The sequence below is a fragment of the Oryza brachyantha genome, chromosome 3 (genome assembly GCF_000231095.2).
Source record: "Oryza brachyantha chromosome 3, ObraRS2, whole genome shotgun sequence".
Taxonomy (NCBI): domain Eukaryota; kingdom Viridiplantae; phylum Streptophyta; class Magnoliopsida; order Poales; family Poaceae; genus Oryza; species Oryza brachyantha.
The window spans coordinates 18,942,603-18,959,119 of NC_023165.2; the positions used below are offsets into that span (position 1 = coordinate 18,942,603).

Here is a 16,517-nt window from a genome sequence, read left to right on the forward strand (position 1 = left end):
AAGAAAAACTATGTATTTGGAGTTCATCTCTCCTCACTATATCTCAACATCCAATTTCAAGAGGAGCGAGTAAAAATAATATGAGAGGAGGTGGTTGTAAAATATTAATAAAATATATATGCAGGATGTAATATGAATGTTATGTTGGGGTCATAACTAATATAAATAGGGAATTTTTTTAGATGGTCACCTAAATAGTAATATGGATGATCAAATTTAGATGAGCAAATGTTCTCAAAGTCTTCACCTACATTCTGAAAAGCATTTCAATATCTAGAAATTATATTTTAAGCAAAATATAGAATCATTTTTTGGATCTTGCTGTAAATTGTTTCTTAGAAATCGTCTCTGTGGCAGCCTAGAATATTGAAAGCAAAGAAAAAAAATCTAATTTTAATATTGTTTGCCCGAACCCGAATATTTCAAAGATCTTATTCAAGAAGTAGCTAAATCTTCATTTGATAAGACTAGTTAAAGATAATACACCACTGTTACTATTTTCTTCAATCATGGATTTATGGCCAGTAATTTTTGTTTTTTTGTCTATTGACTCTTGTGTACCAACCCCGTAAATTTATAATACATCACTGTTACCGGTTCTTATCTTTCTGTAATTAGTAATAATGGAAATAATTAATTAAACATTAACTGTATGCACCTACTTGTTTAAAATGGAGCAATTTGCTAAGAAACATGTCGTTTATTACGTGTGCCCATCTTTTCACTTATTTCATGAATAAGTGAAACGTTATATCTGTAAAAAAAATAATTTATAAATAAAATTTTATATATGTGTTTTTACATATTAAAAGTCAAGAAAAAAAATATAATAAAAAAACTTTAAAATCATCCTAAACTTAGAATTAAAAATTTAAATTTTAGTTTATAAGCATTAGCGTAATCGAAAAAGACGAGAGACGAGGATGCCACATGCGACAAATTAAGAACGCTCGTTTTAATGGGCCATCATAAATATTTCACATGGTGTCTCCATCGAAGGAACTTTATGACTTGACCATATAGGATACACATCATCACCCCAGTTGATGACAGGTGGAAGCTGGGCACGAAACTTCCATCCTACGTGCTGCAACTCCTAAACACAACCTGTTAAAGTCGAATTTTAGTTAGTTAGTTGTTCCTCCACTTGTTTGATTATTGTTTAAGCTTAGTTGCAATTGGGAATATACTTTCTGTGGATATGCAATATATAGATTAGTGGATTAATTTGGTAACGAAAAATACAAATACAAGATCCTACACCTGCGTTATGAAAAAACATGTTGCTACTATCCCGACGTTACAATGGTGTTCCTATTTTTCTTATTTTTGTTTAATAATTATAGACCGTTTACATCCTAAGATAAGATCAATAAAGGGTTTTTTAAATCTTAATTAAAGTATTTAAATATCCTGAAGTTATTTTTTTGCAATTAATGGCTTCGACGTTTTCATATGCAATACTACCTGAGTGACGTTTCTGATTATTAAAAAGACGTCATTTCCGTTGGTCAGCATGGCTTGACCATTAGTGACAGAAAATATTATTAAGAGGAGAGATAAAACTAATCCGAGTGGCGCATGTGTCACAGCATGATAGTAAGTTAGAAAATTTGCAATAAAGACATCTCAATACAGCAAACAGCTTAATCCAGCGTGAGGCTGAGGCACACTAACAACTTAAAACCACCAAGTTAAATTAGCAGAAGACAACGATGTTATTTGTCATCGAGCAACCTACCCTAGATGAATTAACTAATTAATTATTGCTAAACAACTTGTCAAGGAAAAGTCAACCTGAATATTCCTTGGCAAGTACGTACCAAAAGGGAGAGGGGAAATTAAGATGCAGCCTTTTTTTTTTTTGGCTTTTGCTGCTAATGATACGACTGATTTGTGATTACTCCATGGGCTGGTCATGCATATCGTGCCATCGGCTTTGTCGTAGTGAAAGTATCCGAATCATTTCCTGCTCTTTTTGATACGTACCTGTCTTAATTAGTTCGGCAATCAGCTGAGCTCACTTGAATGAATCTAACTAGCTTGGGTAGAACGTTTGGGGAGATGACTGAGACTGCATTCTGACTCAGGTGTTACTCAAAAGATTATGATAATAAAGGATTTAGTTGCATTTCTGCGTGACATAAGAAAAAAAAAGATTGTTTGCAAATATTAATCCCCCGATCCGTTGCATCTTGTGTGTTTGATAGCCTAGATGATTAGCTATTTGGCCTATCTTTTTTGTTTTGCTTATGCTTATGAGTCAAAGTTTGATTTTTTTAACTTTAAATTTAGTGTTGATTTTGACATTTTTTTCATCGTAGTTTATTTTTCGATCTTTTCTTTTATATCGTTAAAAATATGTATATAAAATCTGTATTCATAAATTATTTTCGTTTATAAATATATTGTTTGGTTTTTTCTAAAAGGCCAAAAGATGACCATGATGGTGTTTGTCACGTATGGGTTTCTATTTAGTAGGGATTTAGATTCACCCTCACAGTGGAGTACGACGAAAATACCGCTCCACCTTATACTATACTTTTTAAGTGATCTGATTGTTCTGCTTTGGATTACGTAGGATCTGAAAGTCTTTTGGTATATTTCTAGCTTCGAGTAGCAATTTAACAAGGTTGTCGAAACAAGAGGGGTATGCTAATTAAGCTGGAAACATGACCTACATGCCATTTACTAGGAAAAGGGACGTACATATGTCATCAAAATATTTTGTCCTCCCACTTGTTTTGGTTAGCTATGGAAGCAACATTTTTTTTTGTGTGTGTGTAATTTGTTAATAGAAGTCGTTTTCGCTAGAATAATACACACACATTTGCTTGCAGAGGATATGCTGAAATATACATATATAATAACTAAAGAAAACATACTTACATCAACAGGACGGAAAAACTAACGAAATTGACCATTGGATCAGACTAAACATTGACTATATTTTTGATGAAAACAATATCCAAATTGGAGTAATTTGAAAGATCACTGACATGGTGGCCCACTTAGGGCATTTCAACCCATAACACTAGATATAGTTTTTATCAACTCCACATCATCAAGAAACTAGTACTAGAAACTACTCTTCCAATGCAAACACCACTATTCCATACTTTAATTTAATGCTACTTATCTCACATGATACCTTGAATGTTGTGTAGAAACTATGTCTCGCATGAGACATGGTTTCATTCTCTTTCCTCATTTATTCACTTGCCATCATTTTTCATCCTAGATGACAACTTATTTAATGTTATGGACACCATCTTAGTCATTGGGTTGGGAATGCCTTTACATAAGCTTTCTCGCTCAGTGTGTTCCTGGCCGACCGATTGCACTCCAATCAGATGAAGCAATTTCCTTTTCGTATGACACACATTTGGGTGTAAAAACATTGGCAAAAAGGCATATATATCGAAATATCGACATATCCTACGTGATGGTACATGGATGAAACGAAGTAAATCGTGACATGCCAAAAAAAAAAAAACGTTGCCGATTGATTATTTTGCCCTGATTCTCGTGGCCACATTCACTCACTTCCTATTTTGTGTGCCTCTTCCATCTGTTCACCCTGTGCAAATTTTAGATCAACATAATCTTTATAATTGTTGGCAGAAAATCAATTAATGTGGCCAATCATTTTCATCTAAGAAGATTTAGAGTTGCTATGTTTATTGCATTTGAAGACAAACTTGACGAGAATCAATTTAACTGCCATATATAAATCAGGAAAGTTTTTTTTATTATTCTCTGAAGTTTCTTAGTAAATTTGAAAAACACCCCCCTAATGTTAACTTTTAACTAAATTCGAATTTAATTACTTTACAAATTAAACCTTTCGGCTGCAGCATTGCATCTGCATTGCGTTGCTACCGTATTCTTCGAGTAGCAATTTGTTCCAAAGAAAAGGTTTATTTAAAATGAAGTGTATGAGGGATTATTTTTTTAAAAAAGTCATATTTAAAAGGGTCAAACACAAAAAACAATCCAGAAAAATATCGGCTCTCCAAGCACAAAGTTTAAAGAGAAGAACATTAATATCAAGATCGTCTAATTTAAGAAATTTAGAAGTACTTACATGTGAACCCAAAAAATAAAATCAGGTAACTTGCGCTTCCATCGGTTCACTTTTTGGAGCAAAAAATAGAAATGACTTATTAACAACTATAAAAATAATTTATGGTTAAATGCTTTATATATGTCTCATCATCAATCTAAAAGAAAATAATATAAAACAAACTACCATAGAAAATCCACAAATCAAATTAAAATTAAATTTAAAATTTTTAAATTTAGGGAAACCTTAAACTAGAGGAACCACGTCCAATGGCATCCCAGTGTGAATGAAGAGGCAAAATGAGGGAAATTTAATTAGGAAAATTTAACTATTTATCACTTTTACCTAGTGAGTGACAAATCTTTTGCCACTTCTCTCTTACTATGATAATTTTGCCACTTCTCTCTCACTATAATAACTGTGAGAGGAATTAAGTTGATGTGGTGAAGAATGGCAAAATATTAAAAGTCCAGCAAAATGACGGACAGCCTCCACCCTAGAGAACCAAACAATTCTCAAGATTCTGCCCGGGTTTGGTGAGCTGGACACCTCCAACGCAAATACCAAAACAACCAGCGGTGCGCATGCAAAAGTTGCACGCATGTAAAACAACCCGCAGGCCAATCCCAGCCAAGATTTTGGGGGGAGCAGAGAGCCGCACTGCATCACATCCGGGGAGGAAGTGAGAGAGAGAGAGAGAGAGAGCCATTCTTCTCTTCTCCACCACCTACTCTGTTCTCTCTCTCTCCTCCCTTCTCTCTAGGATCGCCGCCCTCCACCGGAGCACGCACATCCATCCGACCCTTTTTTGCTGCCACAAATAAGAGCCTAGGAGGAGGAGGAGGAACAAGAGTAGAGAGAGAGAGAGGGACAGGAGAAGCATTTGTTCATCCGAGAGAGAGAGAGAGAGAGAGAGGGGGGGGGGGGGTTTCTTGGCTTCCTCTGCCATGTCCATGGGTATCCATCCATCCATCCAGGCTTCTTTCTCCCTCTCTTTTTCTTGTTCCAGGTTTCCTCTGAATGTAAAGTTTGGTTCTTTGATGGACTGGCCAGCTACTTCTTGTACCTCTGTCCTTCCTCTCCTTTTGATTTCATTTAACAGTGTTTGTTGGGAAGGATTCTTTCTTCTCCGTTCTTGATTTCTTTTATAACATGCCACCAATTCGTTTTGTTAAAAAAAATTTATGGCTCTTCCTTATTCACATATTGGAGATACAAAAATCTGCTTTTTTTTCATGTACTGTTCATTAGTTTTAACCTTTTATTGAAAAAAAAATCGGCATGTTTCTTGCTGTTCATCACAAACTGTACTGAAATTTAATGGTTGCATGTGGACAGATGAAGGGTATGGCCCTACCTGGGACAGCGACGACGAGTACGACAACTTCATACGCAAGATGAACCCGCCAAGGTGCATTCACGTGCTCTTCTGCTTCCTGCAAAATATATATATATATTCATACATACCGCTCCTCTCCTGCATGCACAATTCAATTTTTAGGAGATGATCTCTAGTGTTATAAATTCTCGATTCTTCAACCTGGTTGTTTCTTTTCTTTTGATTGCAGGATCGAGATTGATAATGATTCATGCAGCGACGCCACGATTGTCAGGGTATTGGTCCTATGTTATCTTTTGCAGGATTCTTATTCCAGTTTCTTCATGAAGATTCTGAACCCATTTCTTTAATGGGAACTCCTAATCCATTTCTTTCATGAGAATTCATGATGGCTGTGATACGGATTTTTCTTCTTTTACTGATTCGGTTTTGGTGGTAATTGTATAGGTTGACAGTGCAAATGAGTATGGAATACTCCTTGAAGTAATCCAAGTTCTGATTGATCTGAATCTTGTGATAAGCAAGGCTTATATAACCTCAGATGGTGGATGGTTCATGGACGGTAAAGTACTTACTATAAAAAAGACCCAGATAGTTACTAATTATTTACACCTGCATTTTCACTTCATTTCTTGATTTATTTTAACCAAACTCTTATTTGGTTTCAGTCTTCAACATAACTGATAAAGAAGGGCAGAAGCTTAAAGACAAGGCTACCATCGCACGAATTGAAGACTACATTTGTAAGGTGCAATAATCATCCCTTGCAGTCTTCTGTATTGATTACTGAATGAGCACCCAAATTGGACTGACAACCTATCATTTTTTGTTCTGAACATATACAGTCATTGGGTGCAGATTCAAGATACATACCTTCTCGCAGGAGATCAGTAGATGTTGCTGCTTCAAGTGATCACAATGTGATTGAGCTGACAGGGACAGACCGGCCAGGTCTCCTGTCCGAAGTGAGCGCGGTTCTCGCAAGCCTCAAGTGCAACGTTGTCAGTGCTGAGATTTGGACCCATAACACCAGGGCTGCTGCCGTGATGCGAGTCACCGACGAGGACACCGGCTTGGCCGTCACGGACACTGGCAGGCTCGAGAGGATCCGGGATAAGCTGTCCTATCTTCTCCGAGGAGGCAACGTCTCGCGTGGTGCGGCCATGGCGGTGTCCACGGGGGCCTCCACCACGCACACCGATAGGAGGCTGCACCAGATGATGCTTGATGATGGCGACCATGAGCAGCTTCATCGGCATCCTCCAAATCAATCCCAGAGGCCCAATGTCACGGTGAGCAATTGGAATGATAAGGACTACTCAGTGGTGACCATCCGATGTAAGGACCGTCCGAAGCTTCTTTTCGACACGGTTTGCACTTTGACAGACTTGCATTATGTTGTTTTCCATGCCAACATTGATGCCAAGGACAATCAGGCTTACCAGGTGAGTATATGCTGAACCAAAAATACCTTGGTTACTCATAATCATCCTGTAGAATTCTCATGAGATGGAAGTCTAAGAAAACATGTGGCTTTGGTGCTCTTTTGTAGGAATTCTATGTGAGACATGTCAATGGATCTCCAATGAACACCGAAGCTGACAGGTTGCGAGTAATCCAGTGCCTTGAAGCTGCTATCGAACGGAGAGCATCTGAGGTAATAATAACTGAATAAAATCACTGTCTCAAAGTAGAATTCAAGAACTGATTTTCATTCAAGAACCATTCCTAACAGCTGGGTTGTTTCAGGGTGTGAAACTTGAGCTGTGCACTAATGACAAGGTCGGCCTCCTGTCAGAGGTTACCCGCATCTTCCGTGAGAACAGCCTGACAGTCACAAGGGCAGAGGTGAGCACCAGAGGAAGGATGGCTGTCAACACATTCTATGTTCGCGATTCTGCGGGAGGGACAGTTGATCAGAAGACCATAGACTCCATCAGGCAAGCCATAGGCCAAAACATTCAGGTGAAAAACCAGCCTGAGCCATCAGATCAGCAGAAGAAAGAGTCACCCACATGGTTCCTCTTCGCCAATCTGTTTCGACCGAGATCTCTCTACAGTTTCGGGATGTTCATGCGCTGATCTCATGAACTGATCCCGAAAACAGCACTGCAAATTCTTAGCTGATGAAGACGCCCTAGAATTCGGAATACAAGAGAGAGGTCCTTCATTCTGTTCCAGGCTTCCAGTGGTGTGGCGCAGTATTGGAGTAGAGTAGGGGTTGTTTGTAGATCATCATCATGTGTAAATATACTTGAATTCGCCTTGTACATATATTGTAGATAAAGCATGTAAATATAACCGTGGAAGATAAGGTTTTATAAAGAGAAAATGTGTTAGATTTAAAAAATATTTCTCCTTAGAAATTCATGTGAAAAGCAGCAATTTTGGCCATTGCTTTTGAATTATTGTAGCTCACCTCTCACCTTCAACTGGAATCTTCATGACAGCAATGGCTGCTTCAAATTCTGTGGAGGGCAAGCAGATGCAAGTCAGTGGACAAAAGCATGCTTATTATCTTCTTACCTGAAGCTTTGCTGATAAAGAGATATTGCATCGAGCAATACCACATAGCCTGATTCTGATAATGATGCATCAAAAGCAAATCAACCTCCTTGACTAACCTGCAACGCTGTCATTCATCACATTAGCTGTTAACATGCATTCTTCGTTTGATGACGTGGCGCTGTCGTTTCCGCTGACCTCAGCGCACCTTGCTTTGCAGCAGCAACCTGCAGACGTGGAGCCCTGTTAGCTTAAAAAGATCAGCTAGAATAAGAATCAAGAAATAGGTACCATTAGAGTTAGTTTGGAATGTTTCTCACCTTCGGGGATCTCTATGCCCATCACTAGTGATGCTTTTGGCTGTGGTGATGATTGATTGGAGGCACATATTGCTGCTTTGATTGGTGACATCTGGTCTAGAGTGCAAGGCATGAAAAAGGTAGTAGGAAACACTGCAAATAATGCAGGCTTAGGTCAGAACTAGAGCCTTCAACAGCAGGACATTATCACATTAGCAAACAGTAAAGCAGCTTTTGTTCATGCTTTGCACAGAGAAAGAATGTATAATTGGGTGCGTGTATGCATGCGCCTGCCATTAGGCGCATGCGCCTCTTCTCCATGAATTGGGTAAGCAAAGTGGATGGACACAAGTGGCCTCTGATTGATGATGGGCAATTAGGCATATGTAAGCATCAAGACCTAGGCAGGTGCTGATGGTGATGTTGCTCTCCACATGGAAGCCATCCCAGTTCAGACTTCACAGCAGATCAGCATTTGAACAGATCTAAAGGTCCAGCCTAATTTATCTTTATCTTCTGTGATGCAGAAGAACATCATCACCAAAAACAATAGCAAGAGAGGTAAACACAATGCTTCCGTTGCAATATGAGCAAACTTCAGAAACAGTGAACTACATGACAAGTAATGGCTACAAATTTAAGTAATATTACATAAGGAGTCCTTTGGTTTACATTCCAGTACACCTGATGAGTGCAAAAAGAAAGGGAATACATCAAAAACTCTTAGCTGTGCTACATCAAAATTGCTAGCACTAGTCATAACACAGTAGAGCAACCCATTCTTGATATAGGAGAAATAAAACCCTTTTTTCCCTTGTTGGTTTGTTGAGATTGCAGACGGATAAACTTTCTTCCAATGTAGCTTTCATGCAAGAGATGTTCCATATCGCTAATAGTAGAGTTCTGGCCATGTACTTTTGCAGTTCGGTGCGTCCACCAAGTTACAAAAGGCAGTTAAAATGGGGCATGTACCATTCGCTGTTTCTAGATCTTCAGTACCGAAGAATGACAATGAACCGAACAGAGACGAATATAGTCAAAATATTTACACTCACTAAATAGGGAGAAAATGTTACCGCCTCCTTTTCCTGCCTTTCCCTAGCTGACCAGATTTAAAAGCATTCTCCTGCTCCTGAAGGAAAGCCATGGCTTTTCCATACTTTTCAGCTCTCTCTTGCTCTTGTTTCATCCTATCCTTCTCCTTCACAGCAGATAAGAAATAATTATCTTTACGGAGCTCACGCACTGCACCCTTCTTCTCACTCTTAAGGCGTTTCTTCAGTTTCTTCATTTGTGCCCTTTCTCGGTCAGGATCATAATCAAGGCCTTTAATGTAACTGCAGAAAGAGAAGAAATGAAGTCAATAAGAAACAACTGAATAACAACGTTCGCAAAGTAATCAGGCAGAACACAACATGCTGATAACACATGATAGAACACCAAGAAATACATACTTCTCTTCAAATTTTGGATTCAACTGCCTGATTGGTTCAGGCTTCTGCTTTCGCATTTGGAGTGGCTCCCTTGATGCATGGACTTCATCACTTCTGTTTTTAATCAACTCAATAACTTCATGGAAAATGTCTTGTACCAAGCCAGGCAAGTCTGATTTATCCATAATTTCTTTCATCAAACAAGAGATTGGCAAAAAAATTTCAGGGAACGAACATAATTCTTCATGTATAATAACAAAGCCCCTTAGACATTCAGCCACAGCTAGAAGTAGACCAGCCCTGTCAGAAAATGTATGGATGTAAGATGATGTGAAAACTAAAATAACAATATTCATATTGCCAGACAAAACACATCCTTACTTGAACTTATCAGAGGCTAAATAAGGATCGTCAGAATCCATGCTCATGACTTCCAGGATATTCACTGTATTCACTTCATGCACTTTTTCATGAATATGAAGCCATGGTTTCATTGTCTTGAGCTCCAAAAATTGATCATTGATCTATACAAAGGGGATATATTCCGCTTTCATATCAAGCATAGGGCAAACAATGTTCAATGCCAGAAACTAAAATTTACCTGTTTTCGTAGATGAGGTCCCAGATTTCCTCCAAGAGATGTTACCAAAAGGGATTGCAGAAATACAATAGCTTCAGGACAGAACTTCTTAGATTCTTTAGTGGCCTGCAATTAAATTTTTGTGCAGACAATGACTATAAGCAGACGAAAGAGAGGAGAGAAAAGGACATTCATGTCTGAGACAGAGATAGAGGAAGAAATTTATCTAGCAGTTCTTCATCATTCACATAAAAATTTAATGGAACAAGAATTTAGAGTTGCAGAACATACCACAAGCACCATGGAACACAAGAAAGAACCAACAGCTGCATCCCGACCAGATTGTATGGGGCAACGCATCAAATATTCACACATAAGCAAAAGCATTGGAGTTGCTACCACATGGCGGAAGTCAGAGCAGGGAAATATAAGAGACCATAGCCTCAGAAGAAGTGATGTTTTCAAACTTGGCCAACAGCTTTTTCCTATAAGATTTATTTAAGAACAATCACACAACTTAATGACAGTAAAATCAATTTCCTATAAAATCCAAGTTATCAGCTCACAAACCTGGAACCTTGATATCTTCACATAGATGAGTACGTGTGTGGATAAGTCGTTGCCTTGCACAGATGGCAGCAAAATATGGAGTCTCCCCACTCATCTCAATTAAAGGTTTAACAAGGGTGTCAATCAGTTTGAATCTCACTGGACTCTGAGTAGCTAAAACTGCAAAGTACTGAAGGAGAACACCATAGAAAACCTGCCAAAAGAGATCAGAATACTTGAGGATACATTTAACAAATGCAATATAAATTGTATGATATTTAACAAACATACTTGCATCTTCTTTCTATTTTCAGCTGCAAGCCTTATTGAATTGCAAGTGCGTATTCGACTAATAATCTCAACAATTTCAGTTTCTGAGCGACCATCCAACAAGAAGCATAGATCTTTCAAGTTACTTGGTGCTTCTATCACAAATGGAAGATTGTCATCCTTGACTTGTGGCTTTGCATTAGACACTTTCTTTAAAGTTTGTTGATCTTTTTTCACCACTTTACCACTGATCTTTTTCTCCTCTTTGAGACCTTCCATTTCATCTTCCACAGCAACCTCATCATCATCGCTTTGCTCCCAGTCTCTAGCAGACATATTACCGAAGTCATTATCACTTAAATCCTCTTCATCGCCAGAATCTTCTTCATCACCAGCATCATCCTCAGCATCATCATCATCACCATCATCATCATCAGATTCTTCATCGTCTGATCCTACAGCATCTTCTCCAATCTCTTTACCCTCTCTTTCATAAATTTCATCAACCCAGCCCTTTTCCTTTCTTGCTGGCTCATCCAAAGAAAAGGAATCACCAAGATCATCACCGGATATAGGTTTTGAACTGTCCAGCTTCCTGCTGCGGTCACCCTTTTCATCGTCATCATCATCATCTTCATCAGAGTCAGCAGTTCCAAGCATTCGTTTCTGACGCTCTTCCTGGAAGACCATCCAGCATCAGAGAGAGATTCAACATCAGTACTTCACAATCAAAAAACACTTGTGATGTGGTAGAGTTATAAGAGCAAATTTAATGATATGCTAGATTAAATCACAAAACAAATGTTGCAGCAGTGTTTGCATAAATAAAATGTTAAAAGAATATGGCCTCCAACACCAAGTTGGTATAAGAAGTTTTAGGAAAGACAATTGCATCCAGCGCAAAATTTTGTGGGACAAATTTTGAATAAGCATGAATAAAATAGTTGTATTCAATGCCAAAGTAATATCAAACAAACCTCCAACTTTTCAAGACGTTCTTTTTCTTCCTGAGCTATTTCTTCTGGAGTTTTTGTCCTGTCTGATGGACGAGCACGTTGATCCATCACCATTTCTTTGACTAATTTGTCATATGCATCTGGTTTGTCCTGGCAACAAAAATAACAATTTAACTTTATCATCATAAAATCAATAAAAATACATCAATTATATCACATAGAATGTGCGAATTTCCCCACAGCCAAAAAATGAGAGTCTGTTAACATAAAAGGGGAGCAAGAAGACAAAAGCCCATAATCTCTAGTACAAAATGAGTTTATGCAAAGAAAAATAAACCCCACATGTTATAGTAACATATCTAGACTCATAAGGTGTACAGCACAACATTTATTGAAAAATATATTAACAGCTAACAATGTTAACCATTAAACTTAAGCTATTCTAATCATTGCCCATCTTATGGACATGCATGCAAAAGCTATAATACTAACCCACTGTTAAATCCATAACACCAAATACCAACCCATTCTGCTAATGGAGAATAAGCATTGAGACCATACCTTATTAAAAATCTCCTTCGCTGTCAAACCAGATGAATCTTTCTGGACCGCACTTGAACTACTTTTATTTGCATCCATTCTAGCTGATCGAGTCAAGGACAATAGAGCCTGTGTCTGTGCTAGCATTGCAAAGTCACTATCCAACTTGTCTACAAGATGTTCATCCTCTTCCCTCTCCTTGGCCTTTTGGGCCTGCACAAGGAAGACAAATTGTGTTTGAAGTTACAGCTTCAAACTCTTCGAGTCACACACAAATATTCAGGGAATATGAGAAAAATACAGCAATTATAGTGTATTCAAATCATGTATGGTACTGTCCAAGGAACAGCAACGTAGATCTAATGAGTATCCAGAAAGTAACAGGAGTATATTACATAGCACATGCCCCCAGAATACTAAATGACCAACAGAGCATTACTAGAAACAATCAAGAATACTTTCCTGTGACAAAATACATAGATACAAATCTAAAAACAGGTTTTACTGTCCTGTTTACAAGAATAGTTCACAAAAAGCATGGAGGCATGAGCTAAAAAAAGGGATAAAGCATAATGTATTAAAATAATAGTACGTACTGGACTGAATTCAAATTATTTTTTGTTAAATTCGTAGTGAAACAAATACCAAAAAAACAGCTGAATGGCATTAGGATTGATCTACCTAATATTAGAACAAAGAATGTCCTGAATGATTACACAAGAACAAATTACAGGTAACAGAGTAACAGTAATGGTCTCTAATCACAGAAGATGCTGCACCTTGTAAAATTTACTCTTTAAAATGATCTCTGACATAACTTCCTTTTTGCTCTTGTGAACCTGCCAACAGTTGTAAATAAATTGAGATCTTAGGATACAGATTGATTAAGTTTGGATCAAAATATCATCCTATCAAAACTTACATTAGTTTCTTCAGAAAGATCAGTTTCTGAAAGAACGACACCACTTTGGAGAGATATGCGGTTCTTCGATAGGATCATTTGGCCTGAAAATTAAAACAGACTAAGCTCATTGATTCATGTGAATAGGTTCATTTTGGGGACTACTATGATACCAGAAACATTTCATGTAATAGTGTCATCTTAATTTCTCAATGGTGAGGTTAACAAATAAAGTGATGGAGAAAAACTAAAATCAGTGTATGTCATGAGCCTATCACAAAAAGCTGTTTATTACAAAATATAGGCAAAACAGGGACTCAATTTTTAGATAATGAACCATCGAAATAATCCATAGACTAAGCACATTGCTTCGTGTGAATAGGTTCATTTTGAAGACTACTATGATACCAGACACATTTCATGTAATATTGCCATCTTAATTTCTCAATGGTGATGTTAACAGATAAAATGATGGAGAAAAACTACAGTGTATGTCTACGAGCCTATCACAGGAAAGCTGTTTATTACAAAATATAGGCAAAACAGGACTCACTTTTTAGATAATGAACCATTAAAATAATCCATACCTAAATTCTATATGTAAGGGGAAAAAATGGCCTGTCAGTATCAACTAAAGCTGAGCTTAATAAGGCTATGTCCTCAACCGCACAAATGATCAACAGACAGACAGTTTTGCAGACCATCAACAGTTACTGTTTCTTCTCGCAGAAGACCAGCACGACACTTACGTAATAAAAATTCATCATTTGAGCGAGCAAACAGAACATTAGCTTACAAATTCAAAATTGTACCATACACATGTCTAACATATATACTTAAACAGCACAGCAGGATCAATAGGAATCTAGGAGGCAGGATATATAATGATTATACACCAAGCTGAGACACTAAGGCAGAGTACAAAACAAACCTTCTTCATCACTATCATCATCAAGATGTACTTCTTCATCAAAATCATCTTTGCCCGAAAGTGGGTGAGGACGGTGAGCATCAACCACATCTTCCTCATCATCAGATAGATTGTATTTGCTTTGTCGTTTCAGCTTTGCCTAGATAGCATCGACAAAGGGGAACTCAACAAACTATAGTAATAAAGCATAGCATTTTTAGTGCTATCATCATTATTCATTACTAACAATGTGGTTCCGTTACATGGACAGTAGCATTAAAAAAAACCTCTCTGAATTACTTCATTTTAACAAGTAACTGCAATCCATCAAGTTTGTTCACTATTATTTGGCCCAACAATCGCTGTTGAATGGTGAACTGTGAAGTCGTACAGCAGAAGCGTACCATGTGCTCACGCTGCTGGCGGAGAATAGCTTTGTCGAACTCGGGCAGCGTCTCGTCCCTCTCCCCGATCCGCCGGTCGTGGAACACCGACGACTTGCCGCTCTGCTCGAACTCCTTGAGCAGCGTGTTCTCCCTCTGCAACATCGCCAAACCAACCCAATCAGCAGCCAATCAACCAGCCGCGGCGGGTGGCATGGCGCCACTCGCTGTTTGCCGTTGTGTTGTTACCTTGTGGATGGCCTCCGAGCGGGCGCGGCCGACGCGCTGCTCCTCGCCCTTGCGCTTCTTGCCCAGCACGTCGAACTTGCGGCGCGACCAGATGGCCTCGAAGGGGTTGTTGCTCGCCGCCGTCGCCGCGCCGCGGGCCTTCATCGCGACGGCCGCGGGGCCGTTCCTCCCCTTCTTCTTGCCCTTCCCCTTCTTTTTGTCCTGCCTCTTTTCCGCCGCCGCAGCAGCAGCCATGGGCTTCGTCTTCGCCATGGCCGCGGCGGAGAGGAGCCGCGAGGAAGCTAGGGTTTTAGTGGAGGTTTCTCCAGCAGCCGCCGCCGCCGCCGTCTACCTATCTTTCCCCCACGCCTCCTCTGGCTAAACTTTGCTGTTGCTGATGGGCTTATTAGGCCCGTTTGAATTTGCAGGCCCAAAAGCAATTTTAGCCATGGGATGTCATTCTAGGCCCCTCAACTATAGGTCGAGTTTCATCCGCATACCTAAATTGTATAAAATCGGATTAGAGCATCCTCTAACTATGAAAACCAATGCAAATCAAATTACTAGATGGTTTGAATGGCGGTTTCGATTGATGTGGCGCCTATGTGGTATATTGACGCAGTTCTCGTCCGATATGACGCCTACATGGAATCATAGTTAGCAAAAAATAAAAATAATAAATTCACGTGTGACTCACGTGCCAGTGCCACTGTATTCTTCCTCCCCCTCTCCTCTCTTCCTCACACTCCAATCTCAACTCTCAGCGTCGTATGAAAGGCTCCTCTCAAGTCTACAAGAGTGACAACGGTGTCGATCTCGTCATAGGAGAAGTTGCAACAGAAGTGAAGACCAAAGTGGTGGTGACCTCACCGGTAGTAGAGGCTGAGGTCGAACGGTGGCGGACATCAATGATAGCCCTCAATGGTGATGGAGGATGGCAAGATCTGGTGGAGGCTAGCCAGCAGCACTCCCCGTCTCATCCACGTGCACGAGCGAGTGAGCTCGAGATCACGTGGGGTTCAATAGCCTCATGGGGAGAGAAGATTGGAGAGAGAAGGTGAAGGTGAGGTCGAGCGAAGCTCACCGCCGAGACCGCATTGCTCGGAGCATGCCACCCCCTGAACCCATCAGCCGCGAGGTACGCATATCATGGACACCACTGTCAATGCCATATCAACTTCCCTCCAACTTCCTCTCGTCGTCATCCATGGTTTCATACATGAGCAACCGAGTCACCGACCTCAACCTCAACTAGTGTGGCAAAATTAAGCGTGTGGGCAGTGGCCGACATTAGCGAGGCGTGTGACAAGTGGTCCGGTGCATACACTATGGTTGTTGCCATGGTGCACTACCAAGACAGGAGTTGCCCTTTTGGCTCCTTGTAGATGGGTGGAGGGAAACAAGGAGAGGAGCATTGAGGTGGCTTGGAGGCGGTGAAGGCATAGATCCGATGAAATTGCATCAATGGGATGGAGTGGCGAGCATGGCGATAGTGATTGCATCCGATCATACTTGTTGCTAACGCATACGGAGTAAAGAAAGGAGATATGAGAGGGTA

At 39.5% G+C, this 16,517-nt stretch overlaps 2 protein-coding genes across 3 annotated transcripts; one reads left to right on the forward strand and one right to left on the reverse strand.

Moving 5' to 3' along the window:
• The first annotated feature begins 4,713 nt into the window (after positions 1-4,713).
• On the forward strand, positions 4,714-7,755 carry LOC102702453 (ACT domain-containing protein ACR4-like). Of its 2 annotated transcripts, none has more exons than XM_006650229.3 (8): positions 4,714-5,023; positions 5,405-5,477; positions 5,635-5,680; positions 5,853-5,967; positions 6,074-6,153; positions 6,251-6,850; positions 6,958-7,062; positions 7,155-7,755. In XM_006650229.3, the coding sequence occupies exons 1-8, from the start codon at positions 5,014-5,016 to the stop codon at positions 7,485-7,487; spliced, it is 1,362 nt and encodes a 453-aa protein (XP_006650292.1). In that variant the 5' UTR covers positions 4,714-5,013; the 3' UTR covers positions 7,488-7,755. The 2 variants fall into 2 exon arrangements, with proteins under 2 accessions (XP_006650292.1, XP_015691101.1); XM_015835615.1 differs by lacking the exon at positions 4,714-5,023 and adding an exon at positions 5,092-5,128.
• Positions 7,756-8,769: 1,014 nt separating this feature from the next.
• Positions 8,770-15,317, reverse strand: LOC102708046 (nucleolar protein 14). The gene is made up of 14 exons (XM_006651519.3): positions 14,981-15,317; positions 14,753-14,887; positions 14,370-14,508; positions 13,460-13,542; positions 13,317-13,376; positions 12,559-12,750; positions 12,019-12,147; positions 11,063-11,719; positions 10,793-10,985; positions 10,514-10,707; positions 10,244-10,348; positions 10,024-10,166; positions 9,664-9,942; positions 8,770-9,546 (listed from the first exon to the last, which is right to left on the reverse strand). The coding sequence occupies exons 1-14, from the start codon at positions 15,230-15,232 to the stop codon at positions 9,282-9,284; spliced, it is 2,826 nt and encodes a 941-aa protein (XP_006651582.1). The 5' UTR covers positions 15,233-15,317; the 3' UTR covers positions 8,770-9,281.
• Between the last annotated feature and the right edge of the window lie 1,200 nt (positions 15,318-16,517).